The 24,477-nt window shown below is 55.3% G+C and overlaps 2 protein-coding genes across 10 annotated transcripts in view; one reads left to right on the top strand and one right to left on the bottom strand.

Moving 5' to 3' along the window:
- Positions 1-1,141: 1,141 nt before the first annotated feature.
- On the bottom strand, positions 1,142-20,881 carry HSF1 (heat shock transcription factor 1). 9 transcript variants are annotated; one of them, XM_070382579.1, is made up of 14 exons: positions 20,612-20,881; positions 5,991-6,099; positions 5,583-5,719; positions 5,221-5,378; positions 3,991-4,066; positions 3,863-3,924; positions 3,680-3,776; positions 3,458-3,594; positions 3,107-3,376; positions 2,668-2,751; positions 2,027-2,132; positions 1,883-1,948; positions 1,732-1,804; positions 1,142-1,654 (listed from the first exon to the last, which is right to left on the bottom strand). In XM_070382579.1, exons 1-14 carry the CDS (start codon positions 20,726-20,728, stop codon positions 1,449-1,451), a joined length of 1,698 nt encoding a protein of 565 aa, XP_070238680.1. In that variant the 5' UTR covers positions 20,729-20,881; the 3' UTR covers positions 1,142-1,448. The 9 variants fall into 9 exon arrangements, with proteins under 9 accessions (XP_070238680.1, XP_070238682.1, XP_070238681.1 ...); XM_070382581.1 differs by having other exon boundaries at positions 1,732-1,777; XM_070382580.1 differs by having other exon boundaries at positions 1,732-1,801; positions 20,612-20,880.
- The window catches only part of BOP1 (BOP1 ribosomal biogenesis factor), an 18,917-nt gene continuing 15,176 nt past the window's right edge, over positions 20,737-24,477 (top strand). The window contains exons 1-2 of the mRNA XM_070382578.1: positions 20,737-21,151; positions 22,585-22,785. Of these exons, the coding sequence (XP_070238679.1) occupies positions 21,056-21,151; positions 22,585-22,785 (297 nt within the window). The 5' untranslated portion in view covers positions 20,737-21,055. The remainder of the gene's footprint in view (positions 21,152-22,584; positions 22,786-24,477) is intronic.

Here is a 24,477-nt window from a genome sequence, read left to right as displayed (position 1 = left end):
GTGGTGACCCTCCCTGCCTCACAGGGCTCTGTGGTCAGACGTCTTGCCCTGCGAGGTGGAGACTCCATGCTCCAAGGCCCCCTGTGCCTGAGGTCTGCACACAAGTGGATTCAACTTGGGTCAGGCCAGAGGCTAAGGTGTGGAAGAGGGTTGAGAATCAGGCTGACTTGAACGGCAGCAAAGACTCCAAGGCAAGGCTGCAGAGGTCTCAGAGGCTATGCGCACAGTCCCCTGCTGGGGTGCTCACCTGGGCTGGGCTCTGGGCTGCTTGGACAAAGCAGGTGGCCTGGCTCAGCCCTCACTGAGGGCCTCCCTTGGGGGCAGAGGTTGGCCTGATGCCAGGGGCTCCCCGTTTTTCCAGGCCCTCAGCAGGTAGTTGGGTGTGGCCCTCCGGATACCTTGGTCCCAGAGCTTGCCACTCAAAAAGCTTGGCAGTGAGGCAAGGGCAACCCTGGGCTGTTCCCCCCTCTACTGGCTCTGCCGCCTGGGTTGGAAACCCTGAGGCTGTGCCAGGCAGGTGTACCCTGACAGCCAGCCATGGCCCAGTAAGATGGGTGCCCGAGGTGGTACCTGGGCAGCGGACCCAGCTGTGCTGCCCCCGCCCCAACCAGAAGCCGCTCTAGCCCATGGTGGTCGTCTGGGCGAGACAGGCTGGTTGGCTAGGCACTGTTTGGTCTACAGCAGGTGTAGGCAGCGTCTCCCTGACCCCTGCCTCCCAGGAAGCCACCACCCTGGGCCCTACTCATCAGCAAGGACAGCGAGCAGGGCTGAGCTGGGGGTGCAAGGCACCGCGTGGGCTGCTACGGCCCGCCACCTCCATCACATGCACCTCTGCACCCCCTGCTGCCTGACTCAGGAGGGGGGGGGTCCTGTGCTTCCTTCACTCTGGACCCACGGTGCTGACCCAGTGCACCCACCTGGTCCTCTAGTGCGGACCTGGCCACAGGGCTCCTGTGGGCCCACGCTGATCCCGCCCTGGTCCCTTCATAAAGAACTCTTGAGCACATGCAGCCCAGGGGAGCCAGGAGGCTCCAGTGTGCTGTGTCCATCTGCCTCCCTCCAGCCCCTTCCGAGACACTGCGCATCATGCCCCCCTCCACCCCCACCCACACTGGCAGGAGGAACAGACAGGGAGACCACACACAGAGCTCGTTGTTTATAAATCTCTGCCTGGCTCATCGGTCTGTTTGTCCATGTATATATCTGTATATCTCTATGGAAGGGGAAAGGGGGACTCGTGTAAAAATCCAAAATACAATTCTATGAACACCTGCATCCTGGTCAGTCTGAGTGTGGCCGTGAAGCCCAGGTGAGCTGTGGCTCACAGGGCTAGGCCCTCGGTGCTGGCCGGGGGCCACGCCCCACCCCCTCTCCCCCCCCTCCGCCAGCCAGGGGACCAGGCTCCCGGACACCAGGCCTGCCCAAGGCCTGCTCTCCTCCTGGGGCTTCTACGAGACAGTGGGGTCCTTGGCTTTGGGGGGTTCTGAGCCCGTCAGCAGGGAGATGGTGGGGTCATCCGAGTAGTCGTCTCCCTCGGAGAAGTAGGAGCCCTCCCCCAGCTCGAAGAGCACCGGCAGGTCGCTGCTCCCCACGTCCACGGAGCCCGGGTCCAGCAGCAGCAGGGGCTGGGCGGTGTAGTGCACCAGCTGCTTCCCTAGGGGTGCGACTGGGTCAGGGTGCCGGTGGGGCCGGGGGGTGGGGGGCGGGGTGGGGGTGGGGGGCTCAGCTCACCTGAGTCTGGGCTGCTTTTCTCTGCCTCCAGAGGTCTGGGGGGCTCCTGGGGAGAGAGGAGCTCCTGGATCTGCTGGGGCAGCAGGAGGGAGCACAGTGAGGGCTCCCGTGCGGCCCTGCCCCCCCTGCCCCATCCACCCCGCCTACGCACGCTGGCCAGGCTGCTGTCCAGGTCGGGCAGGCTCATGTCGGGCACCGTAACCGAGGGGCTGAACAGCTGCAGGGAAGAGGGGGCGGTCAGACTGCCCTGGGAGCGGGGCGGGCTGGGCGCGGGGCGGGCAGGGCTAGGACTCACATCCAGCAGGGTGCTGGTGTCCACGCTGAAGCCATGGCTTGTCAGCATGGTCTGCAGGTTGTCCAGGTTGGAGTCCATGGCGTCCAAGTGGTCGCTGAGCTCGGTCCTGGCCAGAGGAAGGGGAGCAAGTGACGTGGCATCCAGGCACCCCCAGGTGCAGTCCTGCCGGCCCTTGCGCCCAGCTGCCAGCCTGCCCTGCGCAGGCTCACAGGAGGCCCTGAGGTGGGGCCCTGGGCCTGGGACACTTGGCCACCGGTGGTGGCTCAGGCTCCCTCATCACCGTGAGGCCCCGTAAGGCAGCACGTCAGGCTGGGCCGGCTAAGACATCAGGGGGCTGAGTTCAGGGCTCAGAAGGGCCGGGGCCCCAGCTTCTCAGGTTCAGCAACGCCTGCCCTTCACACTGGAGGACAGCAGGAGGGTGGAGCTGTGCTCGCCCGGCTGGGCCAGCCTACCCCAGCATGCGCCAGGATAGATTAGGCCTGCCCCCTCGAGGAGGCCAGGCAGTACCTCGGGGTGCTGCCTCAGGCCCCAGAGGTGGGTGGGGAGCCTGTTCACAGGCTGGGCAGGGGTCTGCTCAGAGGCTGGGGAGGGGCCCAAGCTCTGGCGGAGCCCTCCTCCCTCCCCAGTGGGACAGCGCTAACCCTGGCTGGACTCGGCCATGCAGAAAGGAGGAGGGGCAGGGGAAGAGGCGGGCGACCCCAGACATCTTTGGAGTGCGAGCCAAACTGCAAGATAGAAAGACAAGAGCCCCCCACTGCCGGTGGGGGCCAGGCGGACTCCAAGCCCCCACCCCGCTCACCCACCTCTGGGGTGGTAGGACAGACAGACCAGGCGGCCCGGGGAGGGCGGCTCAGGGGGCAGGGGTGCCCGCCACGTGCCTGGTTCCCACGGTGCAGGGGCTGCGGGACCCCCTGGCTGGCATGTCTCCCTCCCCAGCTCCATGTTCTGGGCCAGGTCGGCCAGTTTCCCCCGGCAAATCCCATGCCGAGGGCCTGAGGGCCATGCGTGTCCAGCCCGGCACTGTCCTTGTCGGAGTCCCCTGCGCTTCCAGAGACCGCAGGGCGCCTGGAAGGCACTCACTTGTCTAGGCAGGCGACGCTGAGGCACTTCTCGGGAGCCGAGGCGGGCAGGGGCGAGGGGGGGCGGCCCCCGGTGTCCACGAGGGGTGTGGTGGAGGCAGCGGGCGTGGGCTCGCTCTCCCGGAGGATGGAGTCAATAAGGGTGGTCGGGGACAGAGGCGTCTCCACCATGGAGGATGGTCGGCCGGGGCTGGCACCCTCTGCCCGGGGGCTCTGTGGCGGGCTTGGGGGCTCCTCCTTTACGCGAACCAGGGGGCTGCTGGACAGGGGCCTGTCCGTGGGGCACAGGCGTCAGCGGGTGCCTTTGCCGGCCCCACCCGCTCCTGCCTGCAGGGAAGGCGCTGGGCCGCACCTCTCGTCTACACTCCCGCCTGAGGAGGCCACGGGGCTGCCGGGGGCCAGTTCGGTGATGTCGGAGATGATGGGTCCGGAGCTGGTGACAGCGTCTGGGGAGTAGAGGCTGGAGCCGCTGTAGGCTGGGGAAGGGGCCTGCCACCAAAGGGAGGTGAGCATGGTGGTGCGTGCTGCGTCCCCGCCCCCGCCCCCGCCTCCGCCCTGGGCGCCCGCAGCTCACCGGGTAGGGGCCTGGGCCGTGGATATGCTCCAGCGAGTACTGCCGGCCGTACTTGGGCATGGGGTGCGCAGGGCCGCCGTCGTTCAGCATCAGGGGGCTGTGGGGAAGGGTGGGTGAGTGGCGGCCCGGCCTCGTGGCCCCCGGGTCGCAGCCCACGGGAGACGGGCGTGCCCCGTGCCTCACATCTTTCTCTTCACCCCAAGGATCCGGTTTGACTGCACCAGCGAGATGAGGAACTGGATGAGCTGCAGGGGGAGAGGCGGTCAGCCCAGTGCGGACAGGGACCCCCTCCCCGCCGGCCCGGTGCACACCTTGTTGACGACTTTCTGTTGCTGGGCGTGCTTCTGCCGCAGGCTGGCCACCTCTCGCCACAGCGCCTCGTTCTCGCTGCAGCAGACCAGGCGTGGTCAGCAGGTGGCAGGAGTCTCGGGATACCTCGCTCCACCATGCGCCCACCCACTGGCCCGTCCCTGCCCGCTGCCGAGCACGGGCCAGAGGCCAGGCTGAGACCCCAGGGCCCTCTCGGTCACAGTCAGGGTGGCAGAGCCTCCAGGCTCTCTGCCTGGACCGAGGATGGGGCTCCAGGGAACAGAGGCAGTGCAGCTCTCAGGCCACAGGGCTGCAAGTGCAGGTTCTCCTGTGCCTTTAGGGGGTCAGAAGTGGCCTTAAAGAGCTCGAAGGGCCACCGCAGCAGCCCACGCCCTGCTCAGCACCAGTATGTCTTCTTGACAAGCGACAGACCCTCCTATGCTCACTCTAAGAGGCGTCCCTGTCCTGGAGGCCAAGGCCACCTAATCCCACCTCTGGATTCCAGCCAGCCAGGCATTCCTGCTGGGCTCTGACATGAGTAGTTAGGCAGGGGCTAGGAGCCTCCTCCACGGTCTAGGGGTGCGACGGCCTGCACCCCAAGTGGTTTTGAGGCCACCCTGGGCTGGGGTGCTTGAGGGCCCCGAGTACACAGGAGGAGGTCTAAACTGGCCCCTATGGGGGTCCTGGCAGTGGGGGGCTGGGGGGCCTAAAACCGGTTCTGTGGTGACCAGACATGCCCCAGGGAAAGGGAGTCCAAACCTGCAGGCCTCCTGCGCCAGGCCCGATGAGAGGTGACACACACTGACTGGTGCGAGGCGCATGTGTGGGTGGCGTGAGGGGCCCGAGGGCATAGCTGGTGCTTGGGCTCAGCTCTGCGGGCTACCACGGGACCGCACCTGACCCCACCTCCCAATAACGAGTCCAGCCTGGCATGGGCCGGGAGCCTGTGCAAGTCCAGACGTGGCCCTGGCCCGAGACTGCAAGGCCCGGACCCGCAAGACCAGGGCTGGGGAGCGGCCTCGCCAGCAACACCTCCCCCATGTCACTGTGCAGGAGGCCTCTCACGTCCCCACCCCATCACTCTGCACGAAGTTCTTTCTGGAACCCTTTCCCGGGGGTAAGTCTGGTTATGACAGAACCAGCTTTAAGCTCCCCCCAGGTTGGACCCCCCACGGTAACCCCAGCATCCCAGAGGAGGTGCGCCCTGCTCCCACGGCTGTCCCAGGACCTACTGCTTCATGGCCAGCAGCTTGGAGTCCATGCTCTCCTGCTTCCCCTTCATCAGCTGCACGTCGGTCAACAGCTTGGTAACACTGTCCTGGCGAATCTTTATGTCCTCGCTCCGCAGAGTGGACACCTGGGTCCCCGGGGGAGCAGTCACTGAGATGGCCTGGGGGCGGGGCGGGATATAGCAGAAAGGGCCGAGGGGCTGCTGGGGTGGATGGGCCTTCTCTGGGGTGGCCAACGGGGGACAGGCACCTGGTAGAAAGCAGGCTTGGCACAGCTACGTTAAGCCAGGCCAGCGAGTGGATGCTGCTGTTGCCGGGGGTCTGGGCGGAGATCCAAGACCATGATGGGGAGAACGGCTACTCACACTGGTCACTTTCCTCTTGATGTTCTCGAGGAGCTGCTCCTGGCCTCGCAGGAAGCACGGGTGCTGGAACTCGGTGTCGTCCCTCTCTGGCTTGACCAGGCCACCCTGCTCGATGTGGACCACCTTCCGGAAGCCATCTGCACACGATGGAATTGGGGCAGTGCTGCCTCAGGGCTGGGGTCTCACCCCTCACTCCAGTGAGGCCCCTACCCCAGGGAGGATGGAGGGAGGCCCTGGCGGGCGGGGCCTGGCTCAGGGAATGCCCAGCACTGCCCTCCCAGAAGCGCTGCCTGTGGTGGCTGGGTGGTCTTAAGTCTCAGGGAGAGTCCCTGAGACACCCCTTCCCCTTCAGCTGCGTGGGCTCTGGGCCGCGTGGGGCTGTATGCAGGGCCAAGGCAGTACACTCACACATGTTGAGCTGCCGCACGAAGCTAGCCATGTTGCTGTGCTTGAAGTACTTGGGCAGCACCTCCTTGGCAAACTGGCCCTGGTCCAGCACGTGGAAGCTGTTCCCGCTCTGCCGGGAGACGTGGGGGTCACCACAGCCTCTCCATGCAGGGGCTGCACCCCAACCCTAGGCTGGGTGACAGTTTTCACCTGGGATCCCACATCCCTGCTGGAGGCCCGCCAGGTCACACCTCAGCACTGTGGGCTCTTCCCTGAAGGGCCCCATGTCAGCGCTAATCCACAGTTTTTCCCTACGTACGGCTAAGACCCCAAAAGGAGGCAGCCAAGGAGACGGGACCTAACTTCAGGTCCTCGGGAGGAAGACAACACAATCATGCTCAGAACTGAAGTTTTGTGGTTCTTCTTCTGGGAACAGAGATGAGAACAAGATGAAAAAACCGCTACACTGCTCTTCCATGTCTGTCCAGACCTCGGTCCAGAAGCTCCCAGGAGGGCCGAGGCTGGGTGGGCTGGGCATGGGCCCCGCTGGGGTGCAGGATGGGGTTGGGGAGGAGCAGGAAGGGCCCCGTGGTGTCAACACGGACGCACACATGAAAAGACACAATGGAAGAGCGTGAGCTGAGGGGAAGGGTGGAAAAGGGGCCTTCTACAGCTTTTCTCCTCCACAGACACAGTAAGAACACCAGCAAAAAATGCTAGAGACAACTTCTTCAGAACTCTGAAAATGACCCACGAGAATTTATTCAAGAAATGGTTGAATCTCAGTCAGATCCGAGAACTGTGGTGTTCTAACTTGCCATGTCCCTACCTCCTCTCCTGTAACTGGGAAAGCCAACAGCTCAAATCATGGTGGAATAAACGTTCTAGCATCCATGGGGCTAGGGCTCATTCAAGGCCTGCAGTGTCTCCCTGGAAGGTTCCACCTCCAAGGCTGTTTTTGATCTGACCTTTTATGCTGAAGCTCTTAGCAGAAAAAGGCTTTTCCCTAGAGATGTTTGCTGAAAGCATCAAGAGGCAATTTTAAATTCATGACGGAAAAAAAAACCAACTCATCACGCCGAACACAGTGGACCACAGATGGAGAAAACTGGCCAGCCAGGAAACATAAAAGAGCTAAGGAACAAGATTTCAAGAAGAGCTTTGAAAAGCTCCAGGATATTCCTGGGATCCAGAAGTCACACGTGCATGTACAGCTGTGTGCATGTCCGTGAGAGGTCCAAGGCAGCTCTGTGTAAGCAGGAAGCTGAGGAGAAAGTCAGGGTGCCGACAACGTGGCTGGGGGCTAAAGGCACAGCCAGCACACACAGTTCGCCGCAGAGACTGGGAGATTTACTGGTTCCAGCCATTAAGGAACACTCCTGCTCCCCACACTGCCTAACCACTGCGCTCACTGCGTAGGCACCTCAGTGATCACACATAGCAAACAACACAAGTTGCATAAAATTAATTCAGAAAAGCCACTAAACAAACAGCAACAACAGGAAATTGCAACAAATCCTGGTGGGTGGGTAAAATATGATATTGAGTTTAACAAATGGCATATTATATTAATGGAAAACCTTTCAACAAAACACTCTGAGACATGCAAAGAGACAAAGTATGACCCACACATAGGGAAACAAGCAGCCAGGGGAGACCGTCCCCAAGGAGGCTCAGATACTGGACTTACTAGATGAAGACTTCAAATTCATTTGAAATATGTTCAAAGAGCAAAATAAAACAGTATGCAGGGCAGGAAGCAACAGTTAGAACTGGACATGGAACAACAGACTGGTTCTAAACAGGAAAAGGCGTCAAGGCTGTATATTGTCACCCTGCTTATTTAACTTATCTGCAGAGTACATCATGAGAAACGCTGGGCTGGAAGAAGCACAAGCTGGAATCAAGATTGCCGGGAGAAATATCAATAACCTCAGATATGCAGATGACACCACCCTTACGGCAAAAAGTGAAGAGGAACTCAAAAGCCTCTTGATGAAAGTGAAAGAGGAGAGTGAAAAAGTTGGCTTAAAGTTCAACATTCAGAAAACATGGCATCTGGTCCCATCACTTCATGGGAAACAGATGGGGAAACAGTGGAAACAGTGTCAGACTTTATTTTTTGGGGCTCCAAAATCACTGCAGATGGTGACTGCAGCCATGAAATTAAAAGACGCTTACTCCTTGGAAGGAAAGTTATGACCAACCTAGATAGCATATTCAAAAGCAGAGACATTACTTTGCCAACAAAGGTCCGTCTAGTCAAGGCTATGGTTTTTCCTGTGGTCATGTATGGATGTGACAGTTGGGACTGTGAAGAAAGCTGAGTGCTGAAGAATTGATGCTTTTGAACTGTGGTGCTGGAGAAGACTCTTGAGAGTCCCTTGGACTGCAAGGAGATCCAACCAGTCCATTCTGAAGGAGATCAGCCCTGGGATTTCTTTGGAAGGAATGATGCTAAAGCTGAAACTTCAGTACTTTGGCCACCTCATGCAAAGAGTTGACTCATTAGAAAAGACTGATGCTGGGAGGGATTGGGCGCAGGAGGAGAAGGGGACAACAGAGCATGAGATGGCTGGATGGCATCACTGACTCAATGGACGTGAGTCTGAGTGAACTCCGAGAGTTGGTGATGGACAGGGAGGCCTGGCATGCTGCGATTCATGGGGTTGCAAAGAGTCGGACACGACTGAGTGACTGAACTGAACTGAAAGAAATAAAGAAAAGCATAAGATTGATACCTCTTAGAAGAAAGTATAACAATAAAGACAGAAATTACAAATATGAAAAGTCCTGGAGTTGAAAAGTGTAACAAATCGGATTTAAAATTCCCTGAGGGGCTCAAGAGCAGATCTGAGCAGGAATAAGGTGGAACCAGCAAACGTGAAGGAGTATTGTCAACTGAGATTTCCTGACTGAGGAACAGAAAGAGAAGTGAATAAAGACAGTGACACACGGGACACCAGCAGAGACCAACACACGCATAAAGGAGAGGGGTGGAAAGAATATCTGCATAAATAATGACCCCAAATTTGATGAAAAATATCTGAGAAGCTCAACAAATTCCAAGAAGGATAAACTCACAGAGATTCACATCTAGACATCCATAAGACCAAGGAAAACTCTTTAGAGCAGTTAGAACCAATTCATCACACATAAGGAATCCCTAATAACAGTTTCTGAATATTCACTGGAAGGACTGATGCTGAAGCTGAAGTTCCAATACTGTGGTCACCTGATGTGAAGAACTGACTCATTAGAAAAGACCCTGATGCTGGGAAAGATTGAGGACAGGAGAAGGGAACGACAGAGAATGAGATGGTTGGATGGCATCACCGACTTGATGGATATGAGTTTAGGCAAGCTCTGGGAGTTAGTGATGGACAGGGAGGCCTGGCAATGTGCACTCCATGGAGTCACAGAGTCGGACATGACTGAGTGACTGAACTGAACTGAACTGAATAGCAGCTCATCTGTCATGAGAAACCATGCAGGCCAGAAGCCAGTGGGATGACATGCCAAAAGTGCTGAAAGAAAACAGCGTTTTTATTTTGGCCAAGAATTCTATATCCAGCAAAACTATCCTCTGAAGATGCCTGGGAAGGCAGCTAAGGAGATCCTGTGAACCACTCTCAGGGTAAACAAAGCTTAAATCACCTAAGTCTCTGGAAATTGTCCTGAAGGCATATAACAAATGAAGAAACACTTATTCAAGAAAATCTAAAACTCAACAGAAACAGTGAACGATGGCATTTTTGGCCACACCCTGCTTCCTCCTCCTCCTGAGAGTTCACCTGGATTGATGGCACACTCTGGGGAGCTCTGGCCAAGAAGGTGGGGATTTCTTACCCCTCAGTTTACAATCAGCACGTTCTGTATCCTCCTGAGAGGGTGAGGGGGCAGGCCACCAGCATCTCTCATCTTGCCCAACTCAAAGTTTGAGGGTCTCCTTCTCCTTTCTGCCCCCACTTACAAAATGGAGTCTCAACCCAAGCATGACAGGCTCAGAATACTGGGGTTTCAATCACCCTCACCCCAGTTAGCATTAATTTCTTTTTCTTATCTTAAGGTACTGGGTAGGACTTCCCATACAACATCTGCTAGCGCTGGTGGAAAAAGGTTTCTGCCTTGTTCGGATTCTGTGGGGACAGCGCTCAGGAGCTCACCAATAGGCATGACGTTAGGTGTGCAGTTTGTTTTTGTAACAGCTGAAGAAGGTCCCTGCTATCTCTGGTTTCCTGAGTGATTTTTTTTAATATCGCGAACATAAATTTTGTCAAATGCTTTTTCTGAAACAAATAATATGATTATGTGCTTTTTCTTTAGATTATTAACATGCTGGGTGATACTGATTCAAAAATCCTGAACCATCCATACATTCCTGAGATAAATCCCATTTGTTGTGACATTAGTCTTTTTATGTACTACCAAATTTGATTTGCTAAAGTTTAATTCTTGCCTTGAGAACCCTATGAACAGTATGAAAAGGCAAAAAGATATGACACTGAAAGATGAACTCCCCATTTCGGAAGGTGCCCAATATGCTACTGGAGAAGAGTGGAGAAAGAACTTCAGAGAATGAAGAGATGGAGCCAAAGCGAAAACAATGCCCACTTGTGGACGTGACTGGTGATGGAAGAAATAAAGTCTGATGCTATAAAGAACAATATTGCATAGGAACCTGGAATGTTAGGGCCATGAATCAAGGCAAATTGTAAGTGCTCAAACAGGAGATGGCAAGATTGAACACTGACATTTTAGGAATAAGTGAACTAAAATGGACTGGAATGGGTGAATTTAATTTCAGATGACCACTGTATCTACTACTGTGGGCAAGAATCACTTAGAAGAAATGGAGCAGCCCTCATAGCCAACAAGAGTCTGAAATGCAGTACTTGGGTACAGTCTTAAAAATGACAGAATGATGTCTGTTCATTTCCAAGGCAAACCAATCAATATCACAGTAATCCAAGTCTATGCCCCAGACACTAATGCCGAACAAACTGAAGTTGAACAGTTCTAGGATGACCTACAAGACCTTTTAGAACTAATACCAAAAAAAGATGTCCTTTTCATCATAGGGGATTGGAATGCAAAAGTAGGAAGTCAAGAGGTACCTGGAGTAACAGGCAAATTTGGCCCTGGAGTACAAAATGAAGCAGGGCAAAGGCTAACAGAATTTTGCCAAAAGAACGCACTGGTCATAGCAAACACCCTCTTCCAACAATATGAGAGATGACTCTACACATGGACATCACCAGACGGTCAATATCGAAATCAGGTTGATTATAGTCTTTGCAGCCTAAGATGGACAGGCTCCATACAGTCAGCAAAAACAAGACCTGGAGCTGACTGTGGCTCAGATCATGAACTGCTTATTGCAAAATTCAGACTCAAATTGAAGAAAGTAGGAAAAACCACTAGATCATTCAGATATGACTTAAATCAAATCCCTTAAGATTATACAGTGGAAGGGACAAATAACTTCAAGAGATTAGATCTGACAGACAGTGCCTGAGGAACTGTGGACAGTTTCATGATATTGTACAGAGGCAGTGATCAAGACCATCCCCAAGAAAAAGAAATGCAAAAAGGCCAGATGGTTGTCTGAGGAAGCCTTACAAATATCTGAGAAAAGAAAAGTAAAAGGCAAAGGAGAAAAGGAAAGATATACCCACCTGAATGCAGAGTTCCAAAGAATAGCAAGGAGAGATGAGAAACTCTTCCTCAGTGGTCAAAGCAAAGAAATAGAGGAAAACAACAGAATGGGAAAGACTAGAGATCTCTTCAAGAAAATTAAGAGATACCAAGGGAACATTTCATGCAAAGGTGGGCACAATAAAGAACAGAAATGGTATGGCCCTGACAGAAGCAGAAGATATTAAGAGGTGGCAAGAATTCACGGAACTATACAAAAGGATAATCACAATGGTGTGATCACTCACCTAGAGCCAGACATCCTGGAATGTGAAGTCAAGTGGGCGTTAGCATCACTATGAACAAAGCTAGTGGGGGTGATGGAATTCCAGTTGAGTTACTTCAAATCCTAAAAGATGATGCTGTGAAAGTGTTGCACTCAATATGCCAGCAAATTTGGAAAACTCAGTAGTGGCCACAGGGCTGGAAAAGTCCCGCCTTTCATTCCAATTCCAAAGAAAGGCAATGGAAAAGAATGTTTAAACTATCACACAATTGCACTCATCTCACATGCTAGCAAAGTAATGCTCAAAATTCTTCAAGCTAAGTTCAACAGTACGTAAACCGAGCACTTCCAGATGTTCAAGCTGGATTTAGAAAAGGCAGGGGAGCCAGAGATCAAATGGTCAACATCTGTTGGATCATAGAAAAAGCAAGAGAATTCCAGAAAAACATCTACTACTGCTTCACTGACTAGGCTAAGCCTTTGTGTGGATCCAAACAAACTGGAAAATTCTTAAAGAGATGGGACTACCAGACCACCTGACCTGCCTCCTGAGAAATCTGTATGCAGGTCAAGAAGCAACAGCTGGAATGGGACATGGAACAACAGACTGGTTCCAAATTGGGAAAAAAGTATGTCAAGGCTGTATACTGTCATTCTGCTTATTTAACTTCTATGTAGAGTACATTATCCAAAATGCCAGGCTGGATGAAGCACAAGCTGGAATCAAGATTGCTGGGAGAAATACCAATAACCTCAGATATGCAGATGACACTACCCTTATGGCAAAAAGCGAAGAAAAACTGATGAGCCTCTTGATGAAAGTTAAAGAGGAGAGTGAAAAAGCTGGCTTAAAATCCAACATTCAAAAACCTAAGATCATGGAATTCAGTCCCATCAGTTCATGGCAAATAGATGGGGAAACAATGTTAACAGTGACAGGCTTTATTTTCTTGGGTTCCAAATCACTGCAGATGGTGACTGCAGCTCTGAAATTAAAAGACCCTTGCTCCTTGGAAGAAAAGTTATGACCGACCAAGACAGCGTATTAAAAAGCAAAGACATTACTTTGCCATCAAAGGTCCGTCTAGTCAAAGCTATGGTTTTTTCAGTAGTCACATTCACATATGGATGTGAGTTGGACCATAAAGAAAGTTGAGCGCCGAAGAATTGATGCTTTTGAACTGTAGTGTTGGAGAAGACTGTTGAGAGTCCCTTGGACTGTAAGATCCAAGCAGTCAATCCTAAAGGAAATGAGTCCTAAATATTCATTGAAAGGACTGATGCTGAAGCTGAAACTCCAATACTTTGGCCCCCTGATGCAAGGAACTGACTCACTGGAAAAAACCCCGATTCTGGGAAAAATTGAAGGCAGGAGGAGAAGGGGACAACAAAGGATGAGACAGTTGGATGGCATCACCAACTTGATGGACAGGAGTTTGAGCAAGCTCCAGGAGTTGGTGATGGACAGGGAAGCCTGGCGTACTGCCAGGGATCACAAAGAGTCGGACACAACTGGTGCGCTTTCATGGCGTGCTGGCGCCATGGCAAAGCCTGGCATGCTTTCATGGGATCACAAAGAGTCGGACACAACTGAGCAACTGAAATGAATGGGACTGAGTGACTGAACTGAAAATTTTATAAACATTATGAAGCATATTGGTAATTTTCTTGGGACGGTTTCGTTATAGGTATTTTGATCTGAAGATTTTTTAGAAAGGTTCATAATTTTAGGAATTCTACTTCATTAATATAATCAAGACTACTAATAGTTACCTGTCTCACCCTGGGTGCGTTTTGACAGTTTGTGCTTTTCAAGGAATTGGTTCATTTTATTAAATTTACATGTGCAGAGCTGTACTTCCTCATTACCCTCTTACTGTCCGTGGTGTCTGTTGTGATATACCCTCTGATGGTCATCATGTTGGGAATTTATGTCTTTTCTTCTTTGTCATGCTGCAAGTTACCAACCTTTTCAAAGATTCAGCTATTGAATTGATTTATCATGTTTTACTGTTTTCAGTTTCATTGGTTTTCCTTGTCTGTATTATTCTCTTCATTCTGCCTGCTTTGGTTTTACTCTACTAACTTTCACGTGGAAGCTTAGAAGCAGTTCTTATTTCCCTTTTGGCACGACTTTAGGTGGATCTTTCGGACAGGAAGCGTCTGGTGGACGGATGGGGAATGTTGGCACAGCAGGTGGAGATCCTCAGATGAAAGATGAGGAAGAAAGCAAGGCTCCTATGAAGGCTGCCCTCTCACGAGTCATGATGGTGGTGGCAGGTGCCACGGAGCCTCAGCTGTTTTAGGAAGTTAGTCTGGAGGTGCCTGGCTACACAGCTGTAGATAATATAACCAGTACATATTCTGCAGTGTTTGGAGCACTGTACGTCCATTGTCAACAGCTCGTTACTAGTACGTGGAATCAGAATTAATTTCTGTATACTGGCATTGAAGCCTATGAACTCACTAAATTCACTCATTAGTTTTAATAAGGTTTTGTAGATTCTTTAGGATTTTCTAAGTAAACAATGATGCTTTCTATGTATATACTTTTAATTCTTACTTTTCAATCTTGATATCTTTATGTATTTGCCATATTGCCTGACCAGGACACCTAATACACCATTATGCTTCTTCTGCCTCCACTGAGAAAACTGTCAACGTGGTGAGTTACTCCAGGTCTTGAGTGTTGAGCAGACTTCAGCTTACAAGGTCTCTTCCAGCCCAGGCCTCACGCCGACTCTGCCAGGAAGTCAGTCTCATTCTTGTCCTGTTCTTCCACATGCAATTTCCTTTTTTTTCCATGCTGCTTTTAAGATTTTCTCTCCAACGCTTGTTTTCAACACTTTGATAGTGACATGCATTGGTATATTTTGTGTTTTTATCTTCTTTGGGAGTCAATGCAATTCTTGGATCTGTGGGTTTACATTAAAAAAAAAAAATTCGGAAAATGTCTAGCTTTTTCTAAAAATAAAGAAAGAAACCAGTTATTTCCAAAATTTTCCTCCATCCTTTACTCTGGAACTGTGTGCCAGCCCATGTGGTATTAACCCTGTAAGGCTCTGCTCACTTTTTTCGCAGTCTTTCCTCCTCTCTGTGATCACTCTGGATAGTTTCTTTTGCTAGTGTGCTGTTCAGTGATCTTTTCTTCTGTAGTTTCTAGTCTGCTGTTTAATCCCCTTCAAAGACTTAATAAAGACAAGCTTTTTATGTCAGAATGCTAGACTTACCGCAAAGCTAAGACAGTAGAGTTCTGTATGTCCCACACTCGCTCTCCCTGTTATTAAGAGCCTGCACTAGTGCATTTGCCCCCAGTGTCATAGCGATGTGCTTCATCCTTAACCAAGGCTCTCATTTTTCTCAGATTTCCTTAGTTTTTACCAAACATCCTACTGTTCCAGGACATCATCCAAGACAGTACACGACATTCATATCTGCTTATGTCATGCTTGACTAACAATCTCTCAGACTTCCCTGGTTTCTGACGACCTTGATGGTTTTGAGGACTGGGCTGGTATTGTGTAGAATGTTGCTCAATTTGGATCTGTCTGATGTTTTTCTCTCATGATGAGTTGAGGTTACATAAGTTTCTGGAAAGGAAGACCACAGGGGTGGTGTGCCTGGCCCATCATGGCACGTCAGGGCACAGCCGTCAATGTGACTCATCACTGCTGACGGAGGCCTGCCTGTCCAGCGCCTCCACTGTGCAGCCCCCCGCCTTGCGGGACTTCTCAGCAGGAAGGCGCTGTGTGCAGCCCCCAGCGAAGGCTGTGGTTATGGGCCACCTCTTTGAAGGGGGAGTGAACACAGAGGTAACCAGCGGTGATTCTTCTGCAGCGGACACTTGTTCCCGACACATTCTGCTTATCCGCCTTCTTTCTCACATCTTCTACTTCTTGGTCTTAAGATTTTAGCTCTACATTCTTGAGCACACAGAGCGTTTTAGTAACTGTTTTAACAGTTACTAGTTTCCTGCTAGTCAGTTCCATCATACCTGGGTCTGTTACTCTAACTCCCTTGTTACCGGTGACATTCTCCCGCCAAGTGGCCCATCTATTAGTTTCAACTGGATCCCAGACACGAGGCATGTTACCACATTCTGTTTGACTTTAGTCGTCCAGTTGTCGTCCTTTCAAGAGGGCTGCACCCTCAGTTCTGAAGGAAGGGATCAGCCTGATCCTTTCAGGCTTGTCTTTAAGTTCGTTCACACGGCGTCGGGGCAGCTTTTTCTCTGGGGCCAATCCAGCTGCACCCTCAAGCCTCGGCAGTTCTGAGGCACCGGGCAGGCTCTACGCTCAGAGCAGACTCTACACCCCAGCTGCGAGGACTGCACACAGCTCCTAGTGGCTGTTCTTTCCCTGGAAGGTTCTTGGGCAGTTGCCCAGGTCTCACGCCACCGGTGGGTGAAGCAGCACTTAGCTGAGACCCGCGCAGGGCCTCTCGCATAGCTCCTTCTCGCTAGTACCAGGTTCTGCCAATTCTGGCTGCCTCAGCTTCACCAAAGACCAGGCTCTCGAGTTTGAACGCTGCCTCGACAGAAAGCAAGGGCTCACCCGTCCTTTTGTGTAACAGACCTGAACAGTGTCGGAGGGTGAGTCCATATTGGGTGTGTCCTGCCAGCCCAACCTTAAGGGCTGTTAGAAGCCTGGCAGGCCTGATGGTGAGTCCCTCACAGGACCTCTTCCCTCGTGCCTCAGAAGTTCAAGGCCCCTCCTTCTCTGCTGACCCCATGTCATTCCTGAAGAAGGTCTTGGCTTACCCTTGGACACGGAGGGACTAGTGATGGGACATACAGCAGGGGAAGGGAGAAGCCAATGCCCAGCTGCTAGCTGGCAAGCAACGCCTTTGCCTCTGAAATGCAGGGCTCAGTGAATATCCAGTCTTGCTGTAAATTTGGAGCCTGTGGCCCTATTTCCTACAAAACGTTTCCCTGAAACGTATACAAAGTTCTGCACATATGCACATCTTTACAGAGGGAGGGCCTCTGTCTGTGAGCAGATTCTCCAAGGGCTCCACATCAACAGGATTAACCACCACGCTGACTCCAGTGGCCCACCTGCACCTTTCAAGAGTCTGCCCAGAACAGAAAGCCCGTCTTAGTCCTCCAGCCAAAGCGATGGGTCTGCGTGATGTGTTCTGGGAGTCGCGGGCATGCAGCGGGCACCCGCGTGCAGTGAGAGTGCCAGCGCTATGTGGACGCGGCTGCAGAGCAGCTCGGTGCCCTTCACGGCCTGTCTCCTCAGCCAAGAAGGAGCCCACCTGCACCCCCCTCACGTCCCCGTCCTACTTGTGCTCAGGGTCAAGCTCTCCGGCCGCCACCCCACACTTGGGTCTCCAGGCCCAACTGAACGCAGGGGCCTCTGCTGACTCAGTCACCGCTGGGCCCAGGGGCAGGGGCTCTGGGGTGGCTGCCAGCGCTCCCAGGTCGGGAATCCCTGCAGCCAGAGGTGCAGACGTGGGTCCCTAGCCTGTGATACCCGATGGAGCTGACTGCTCTGCCCACGGTGGGTCCTGTGGGCCCCCTGATCCCTCTGAGCACACGCGGCCCGTGGAGCCAGGCGGACTCACGTCCACTGTGTCCACCTCCCTCCCTCCAGCCCCTTCCGAGCCTCTGTGCCCCTCCTCCTCATCACCCCCCCACCCCCCCGCCCTCCCCAGCCCACCTCAGCAGGAGGGACAGACAGGGAGCCCGTCCTGTATAGATCTCTGCCTGGCTCGTCCGTTTCTCTATCTGTCCACGTATATATCTGTGTACCTCTACGGAAGGTAAAACAGGGACTCTCTTGTAAAAACTCAATACAATTCTATGAACACCTGAGTACTGATCAGTCCAAGTATGGCTCTGGTCCAGCTAAGAAAGCAGGTGGGGTGAAACCAGAGCCTGGACCCCACCGGCATGGGCCTCGGGCTGCCCTCTACCCAGGAGACGCGGCACGCAGCGAGGGCAGGCGTGAGCCACAGCTGTACACCAGTAAGAGACCGTGGACTCCGGGTCTGGTCCTGCCGTCCTCCTGCTTTTCATCTGTTTCCTAGTGTTTCTGGGACTCAGTTCCCGTATCTGTAAAAGGCCAGCAGCCACCTCTGCGTGGTGCTGTGGGAGGAGGTGAACTGATGCCCCAGAGCTGGGCTTCCTGCTATGTGGAGGGCCAGAAAGGGCTTGCCGGGTCCTGGGTGGCAAGTTCAGGGGGCACCAGGAGCCTCCAAGGCCCCAGCGCCCCTTGCAGCCTGTGCTGCGTGCTGGGCACTCCTCCAGCCTTTCTCGGGCACTGCCAACCCCCAAGGGCAGGATGGAGGGTCTGCTGGGACCCACCTGGCTCCCGGCCAGGTGGTCATGGGAGCCCCAGGAACAATCCTCGGCCACCTCAGAGTGGCCAGGTGCGACTGGGGCCCTCCTCAAGGAGTCCCGCAGAGAGCTGGCGACCTGACTGCAGGCTGCTCTCCAGCCAGGGCCTCCAGAGCGATCCTGACTGCAGGCGCTCACACTGGCCACCTGGGATGGGGCCTGGTTTGGCGACACCCAGCTCCTAGGCAAAGGAGGCCCTTGCTCTTAGGGCCTCATGGTGCCCACAGCCTAACAAGAAGAGCCTCCTTCAGCAAGTCACCCACCCTCCTACCACTGTTAACGCTGTCTTGAGGCCAAACAGGCCTGATTCATGGAGTGTCCCATGGATGCAGCTGCCACGCTCACCAGGTTCCTTCCCAAGGTTGTGGGGCCTTTGGTCCCACAGGGCTGTCTGAGGGGCAGCCCTGGCCTATTCTGTGGTGGTGCCACACCGAGCATGGTAACTGACTGGGGGTCTGGGAGGGAAGGGGAAACCAACACGACTCTCCAGGCAGGGCCTCAGACTGTGTGGAGGATGCACAGCGCTGCTGGGGCTGGAAAGCCCTCCACCCCGCCCCCTTTCCCTTGTCTCTGGGGCCAAACACAGGGTCCTCCAGGCAGAATGGGGAGAAAAGTTCCAGCTGGAGGGGAGGCACCAAGAGAACAGACGCCAGAACATTCCAAGGCCTCTGGAAGCCAACTCTGGGCTTCAAGACCGCAGAAGTCTCCCCCAGCAGACTTTCTGCCAGAGGCCTGGGGCTTGTGTGGGCATCGCGGAGGCCTCAGGCAGAGGGCCATCTCCTTTCTCAGGGCCAGGTAGCTCCACAGCCCCTGCCCAGCCTGGCAAAGGGCTTCCTTCCACAGCTGAACCAGTGCTCAGTTTCTGTCCTGCCTGGCAGCACAAGCCCCCTGCCCGCTGCGCCCTGCACCAAGCACATCCTGGTTGGCCTAAGGACAGAGGGGAGGAGGATCAAATGCATCGGCTCCAGCCGGCTGCTCCCACCCTCTCCAGTTTACGTTCCAGCAGGGCTGGTGGGTGGTGCAGCCACTGTGTGCGAGGCTGTGGCAGGCTTGATCCATCCTGCTTTCCAGGTCTAAGGTCTCGCTCAGAACACAGGAAGTGGGACCTGGAGAGCTAGCTGGCAGGGCTTTGGCTTCTGCCTCACCATCTTTAAGCAGAAACATCGAGCAGATCAAGAGGTGAGGCGATTATCCCGGTAGATAAAACTCAGACTACCCCAAAGAATCTCCGATGCCCCTCCCCAACCTGGGTAAGAGTATTTCCTGGGAATTTAGGGGAAGGAAAAAGAAGAGAAAGGAGGAATATAGACAGAAACCTGGGGTCATTTCCTTGGGTCAGCAAAGCTTAGGGCCTTGAACAAGGGGATGGTGGTAACAGGACAGGCTGTGGGGAAGGAAATACAGCCTCCTCTTGGGGAACGCTGCGCACAGTTACAAAAGCAGACAACAGGGATGGAGCGTGGCACACAGGTGTGTCACTGGGACCAACACGAAGTGTTCCCTACAAGGACGCTGTATGATTCTGACTCTCTTTACCAGCTTTGAGCCAGAGCTTCAGCAAACAGCCCAGGAACCAGAGGACCCGGCCTCCCGCTCTGGGCTCGCCTCAGCTCAGACTGCTCCTCCTTTCTAAGGGCTTAACAGTGCGAAAGAGAAGTACTTAGGAGAGTCTGGGCGAGCCAGCGTCCGGGCCCTCAGGAGAGCAAGTGTGTCCGGAGGCACCCAGAGGTTCCCCAAACCAGGGCGGCCCAGGCCGCACATCTGCGGGCCGGGAGCTATGGCTCCGGCCTTCCCCGGACGCGACGTCATAGCCCGGACGCAGACTCTCAGCCGCAACTCCAGTCTGTCTCTGCTTTACCTCTGCAAACGGAGGAGCTGTCCGGCCTGCAGGGTCAGACTATGGAGACGAGCCTGCTGCCAGGCAACTGGAGGCAGGGGCGTGGATAAAGAGGCCCGAGAGGAACGAAAACCAAAGCGGCTCTGGGGAAACCCAGCTGTGGTGTCCGGACAGGAGTTCGAGACCCACCACAACTTTATGACGTTGTGCTTTGTTTTTCGGTCCCTTTCCTTTCCCAGTCGAACAACGCCCTCCAATACCTGCGCCAAAACCTCATTTCCTCGCAACAGCTGCCGACCCCGCCACCCTGGTAACTCATGTGAGAAGCTGTGGGGTCACCTGGCCACCACGCTCGCCACTGGGTGCTGCCCTCAAGCCAGGCGCGCTTCCGCCGTCGTCTCAGTTACTCGGCGAGAGACCGAGGAGAGGCCCTGCCCAGACCCGGGCAGCGCGCACCGAGGGGAGGCCTCGGACGCTCTTTCCCGAACCCCGTGCTGTCCGCCCCCACACGTCCCGGGCCGGCGCGTCCAGCCCCTCACCGGGCTCCAGCAGATGAGCGCGTCCGTGTCCGGGTCGCTCACGAGGGTCCACAGCTTGGTCAGGAAGGCCGGGACGTTGCTGGGCCCCGCCGCGCCCGGGCCCACGGGCAGATCCATACCGGGCAAGGCGGGAGAGGAGGAGGTAGCGACCGCAAAGAGAGGCCGAGGGCCGGGCTAGCGCAGCCGCCGAGCCTGCTGCCTGGGCCGCGCTGCCGCCGCCCGCTGCGCACACACGGCCCCGGGGCCTGGCATGGCCGCCGCCATCTTGCGACGGGCGCGCTCCCGCCGGCGCCGCCCACCTGCGTCCCCACGGCGCGCGCGTGCGCGCCGGCCCAGCCCATTTGGGCCCGCCTCTCGCCCTCTGACCCCTCGGGCCCCGCCCCCGGACCCACGAGGTCTGTTAGCTGCCGGAAGTGGCGGCGCGGGTCCGGGCGGTCCGGGAGCATGGCTTGCGCGCGGGGCGCGGGGCGCGCGGTGGCGGCGGCGACAGTGGCGCAGCCCGGGAAGCGGCCGCCGGAGCCGGAGCCGGAGCTGGAGGAGGTGACCGCGGGCTGCTCGAGCGGGACAGCGTGGCGCGGCTGGGCCGCACATGGCGGCTCCGGGACGGCCAGCGCCGGGGAGCAGGGCCCAGGAGTGCGAGGAGGCGGTTTGCCAGCTCTCTGCTGGCGGTGGCCTCGTGGGGGCGTCCTGGGCAGGGGGCTCCCGTAGTGTGGTTGGAGAAGTGTGGGCCGGAGCGAACTAGCAAGAGGGGCTGGCATCGTGCTCGTGGCCTCCGTAGCCCTTTAAATTGTGGTTCCTGCATTAAAGAGGTTTGAGCCTGTTAGTACGTTACCGATATGTCGGGTACGTTGTAAAAGGGCACGAGAATAGGAAGGCAGTGCCTGCTGTATTGGCCACATCCCTTTTTAACTGCACTCAAAGCCATTCCTGCTATGCAGCAGAACCCCAGCTGGGTTTGGGGTGTCATCAGCCCTCCAAAGCTTGTCCACCACGCCTGCCTAAGGGAGCACTCCACGTTACTGGGTTGTCAGGCAGCCCCTTTCCCCTGACCAGTCCTGCTGCTCTCCTGCCAGCAGGCATTCTGGGCACCAGGCTCGCCTGCTTCCACCACTCAGCTCTGTACCCTCAGCAGCCGTTTGTGTTTGTGCCATTTTTTTTTTGCTGTGGTAATTGTGTAGCTTACTAAGCGTTGAAGATAGTGTGTATCAGTTACTTCTGTGGAAGTTCAGTTGAATGCTGCCAAATAATTGGTGAGTGCAGGTTTTCCTGTTAGCTGAGAGAATTAGTAGCTATTAAAAAGCAGAAATCTAGGGTTCTCCATTCGAGTAAGTGCTTGCTGAAAGTCTGTAAGTTCTTGTTTCCCTTCTCTAAGTGCATGGGTCTTGTGAACTTAGGGATTAGGTGGTGTCTGGTCAGCAGACCTCTGCTCAGAGGAAGCTCTGGTCCTATCCCATGGGGTGGTGAACCAGAACACTTGCCTTTAGGTAAAGTTTGCATGATTTTTATGTCTCTTCAACCAGTCTTTACAATTTACTGATAAAATTGTCAGTCCCAATCTGGTTGGATAGAGTCCTCTTCTGGCGGGAAAAGCGCCTCAGGTTGTGGTCCTCTCCCTGTCCCAGACCCCACCGCGGTGCCCTGGTAGCTCTGGAGATGTGAATGCCAGAGCTACAGGGAGTGGCTTTCGGGCGTGGAGGGTGGAGGGGCTGGTACGGGTGATGTGATGGGAATTGAGCTCCTTGGAAAGTCCTTCTCTTGTGAGACTCTTAACTGAATGTCTCCTCCAAGGGCAGGAGGCCTGCTGGCGGTGGAGGTGGGTGGTGAGGGAGGCCTGGGTTGGGTGGATGGTTTTGATGGAGCTGGAGGCTTGTGGCCTGAGGGCCATGGCCGTGGAGGCTGGCCGCACAGGCTGTGGGTCAGCGCTTGGTGCCCGGTGGGTGGGCTTGGGGTCATCAGTGCCATGCCTCTTGCAGCCTTCTCTCCTCGACGCTCCGGCTCCCAGCCGCAGGCTTGGCAGTGATCCTGGCCTCAGCGACAGCGACAGCGAGGAGAGTGTGTTCTCAGGCCTGGAAGATTCCGGCAGCGACAGCACTGAGGATGCCACTGCCTCAGAGGAAGAGGGGGAGGGGACCAGCGAGCAGCGCGGCAGGATGGACAGGAGTCCTGGGCAGCAGGTGGGTGAGCCAGGAGTCTCCCGAGGGCTCCCTGCACCCCAGATGACCATGGCCAAGATAGCGCCTGCCGGGCATCGGGCTCTCTGAGGGCCCCTGGCACTGATCTCTCCTGCTCTGTGACCCCAGGGCCCCCTCCCTCCTCCCTTGGGCACAGCGAGGGCGGGGCAGAACGCCACTTGGAGCCGAGGAGTCCTGAGCTATAGAGCACAGTCCTGTGCTCTGTTCACAGTAACCCAGGAACCCTGACATTACTTCTCCTGGGTCTCAGGCTGCCTGCTAGACTTAGCTGTCAGCTGGCTTCCTCGGGGCGAAGCCTGAGGTGGGATTTCTGTGCAGTGACTTAAGGTGGGCCTCTCCTCCGCCTCCTTGACAAAGAGTGACATCTTCAAGCGGCACCATTTGGGAGACGAGGTGTTCCTGTCCACTCCCTTAACTCTCCTGGTGACTGTAGTTCATGGCTGGACAGTTTTGCCTCTGTGACAGCCCTGTCGTGCTCCGCGTTAGCCTGTTCCTTGCATCCTGAAGCCAATGAAGGGCTGCTCGCCTATGAAACCTGCCCACCACAAGGGCTGTTCGCTGGCTCAGGGCCCTCTCGAGGGTCCGCTGACTACCTTCCCCTGTCACAGCCCATGGCCGCCCTGTGTCACGAGGCCCTGCCGTGGGTCCTCGCGCAGCCTCCGCAGGGAGTGTCCCCACCCCACAGCTTCAGGAGGCATGTGGTGGTGACGCTCCGGCGGCCACCAGCCCCTCCACCGAGCGGCCCAGCTCTGGGATGGCAGCCTCGAGCTCCTGTGATGCTGGCCACAGCCATGGCCCTGGTACAGTTTATTTATTTTTTTTCCTGGTACAGTTTAGACGACATGTGGACTTAGGTGACTTGCCCCCCCCACCACCCCCACCTCTCCGCCAGTTCTTAGCAGGGCTGCCTGAGCGGCCCCGCTTTAGCGGGGCTCCTGGCTGGCGTTTCACCAGCTCCACTCATTGCGCCCTCCTCAACCCTTGGCAGGACACATCGCCTGCAACTTGTCTCGAGGCTTTTGCTGGCTCCTGCTAAGGATTGGGGGCAGCCCCTGCGGTGTTCAGGGGCATGCTGGGGAGATGTCAAAGACCTGGGTGCAGGCCGGCAAGGGGCCCCAGCTTGGGGTGTGTCTCTCCAGGCCTCTCTCTGCCTGGAGTGGGAAGTGCCTGGTCCAGACGCCTACCTGGGGACAAAGGTAGCCAGTGGCCGACACAGGAGGGAGCCTGTTCTCTCTCTTCCGCTAAGAGTTCCATGGTGGAAGGGTCACTCTTCCGGGGAGCCCTGTCCCCTGATTCTGTGGGTTCCAGGTGTGCGGGCCGTGGGCCGTGCGAAGCAGGAAGCCTCTCCAGCCTCACCCTCGCCTTTGGCGCATCCTCCACTGGCTTGCCTCTCCCCGCACCTCACCTCCGCTGGCCCCGCTCCCCTCCTGCACCCCGCCCCACCCTCCCATCTCCACCTTGGGCCTGGCCCCTCCCAGGCACCTGGCCTCGCCCCGCACCCGCAGCAGTGCTCGGGGGCACTTTGGGCAGCTTCTCTGTCAGGAGAGATGTCTGGCTCTTGTCATGGAGTGTATCAGGTACTTTTTGCCATTCTTTCCCAATCATGCTTCTTTAGATCTCTTTTTTCCTACTTGTTGTGTTTGGTCTGGTCCTTTCTATAACACTTGTGTGGGT

The sequence above is a fragment of the Bos mutus genome, chromosome 14, assembly GCF_027580195.1.
Source record: "Bos mutus isolate GX-2022 chromosome 14, NWIPB_WYAK_1.1, whole genome shotgun sequence".
NCBI classification, from domain to species: Eukaryota; Metazoa; Chordata; class Mammalia; order Artiodactyla; family Bovidae; genus Bos; species Bos mutus.
This window is presented reverse-complemented; position numbering and strand designations above follow the sequence as displayed.

Coding starts and splice junctions, on each gene's coding strand:
- HSF1 (XM_070382579.1), bottom strand. CDS start 20,728: ATGGATCTGCCCGTGGGCCCGGGCGCGGCGGGGCCCAGCAACGTCCCG. Junction 3,595..3,679: donor ACGGCCCAGGCCCCTACCCG/GTGAGCTGCGGG, acceptor CTTTGGTGGCAG/GCCCCTTCCCCAGCCTACAG. Junction 1,949..2,026: donor ACACCAGCACCCTGCTGGAT/GTGAGTCCTAGC, acceptor TCTTCCCTGCAG/CTGTTCAGCCCCTCGGTTAC.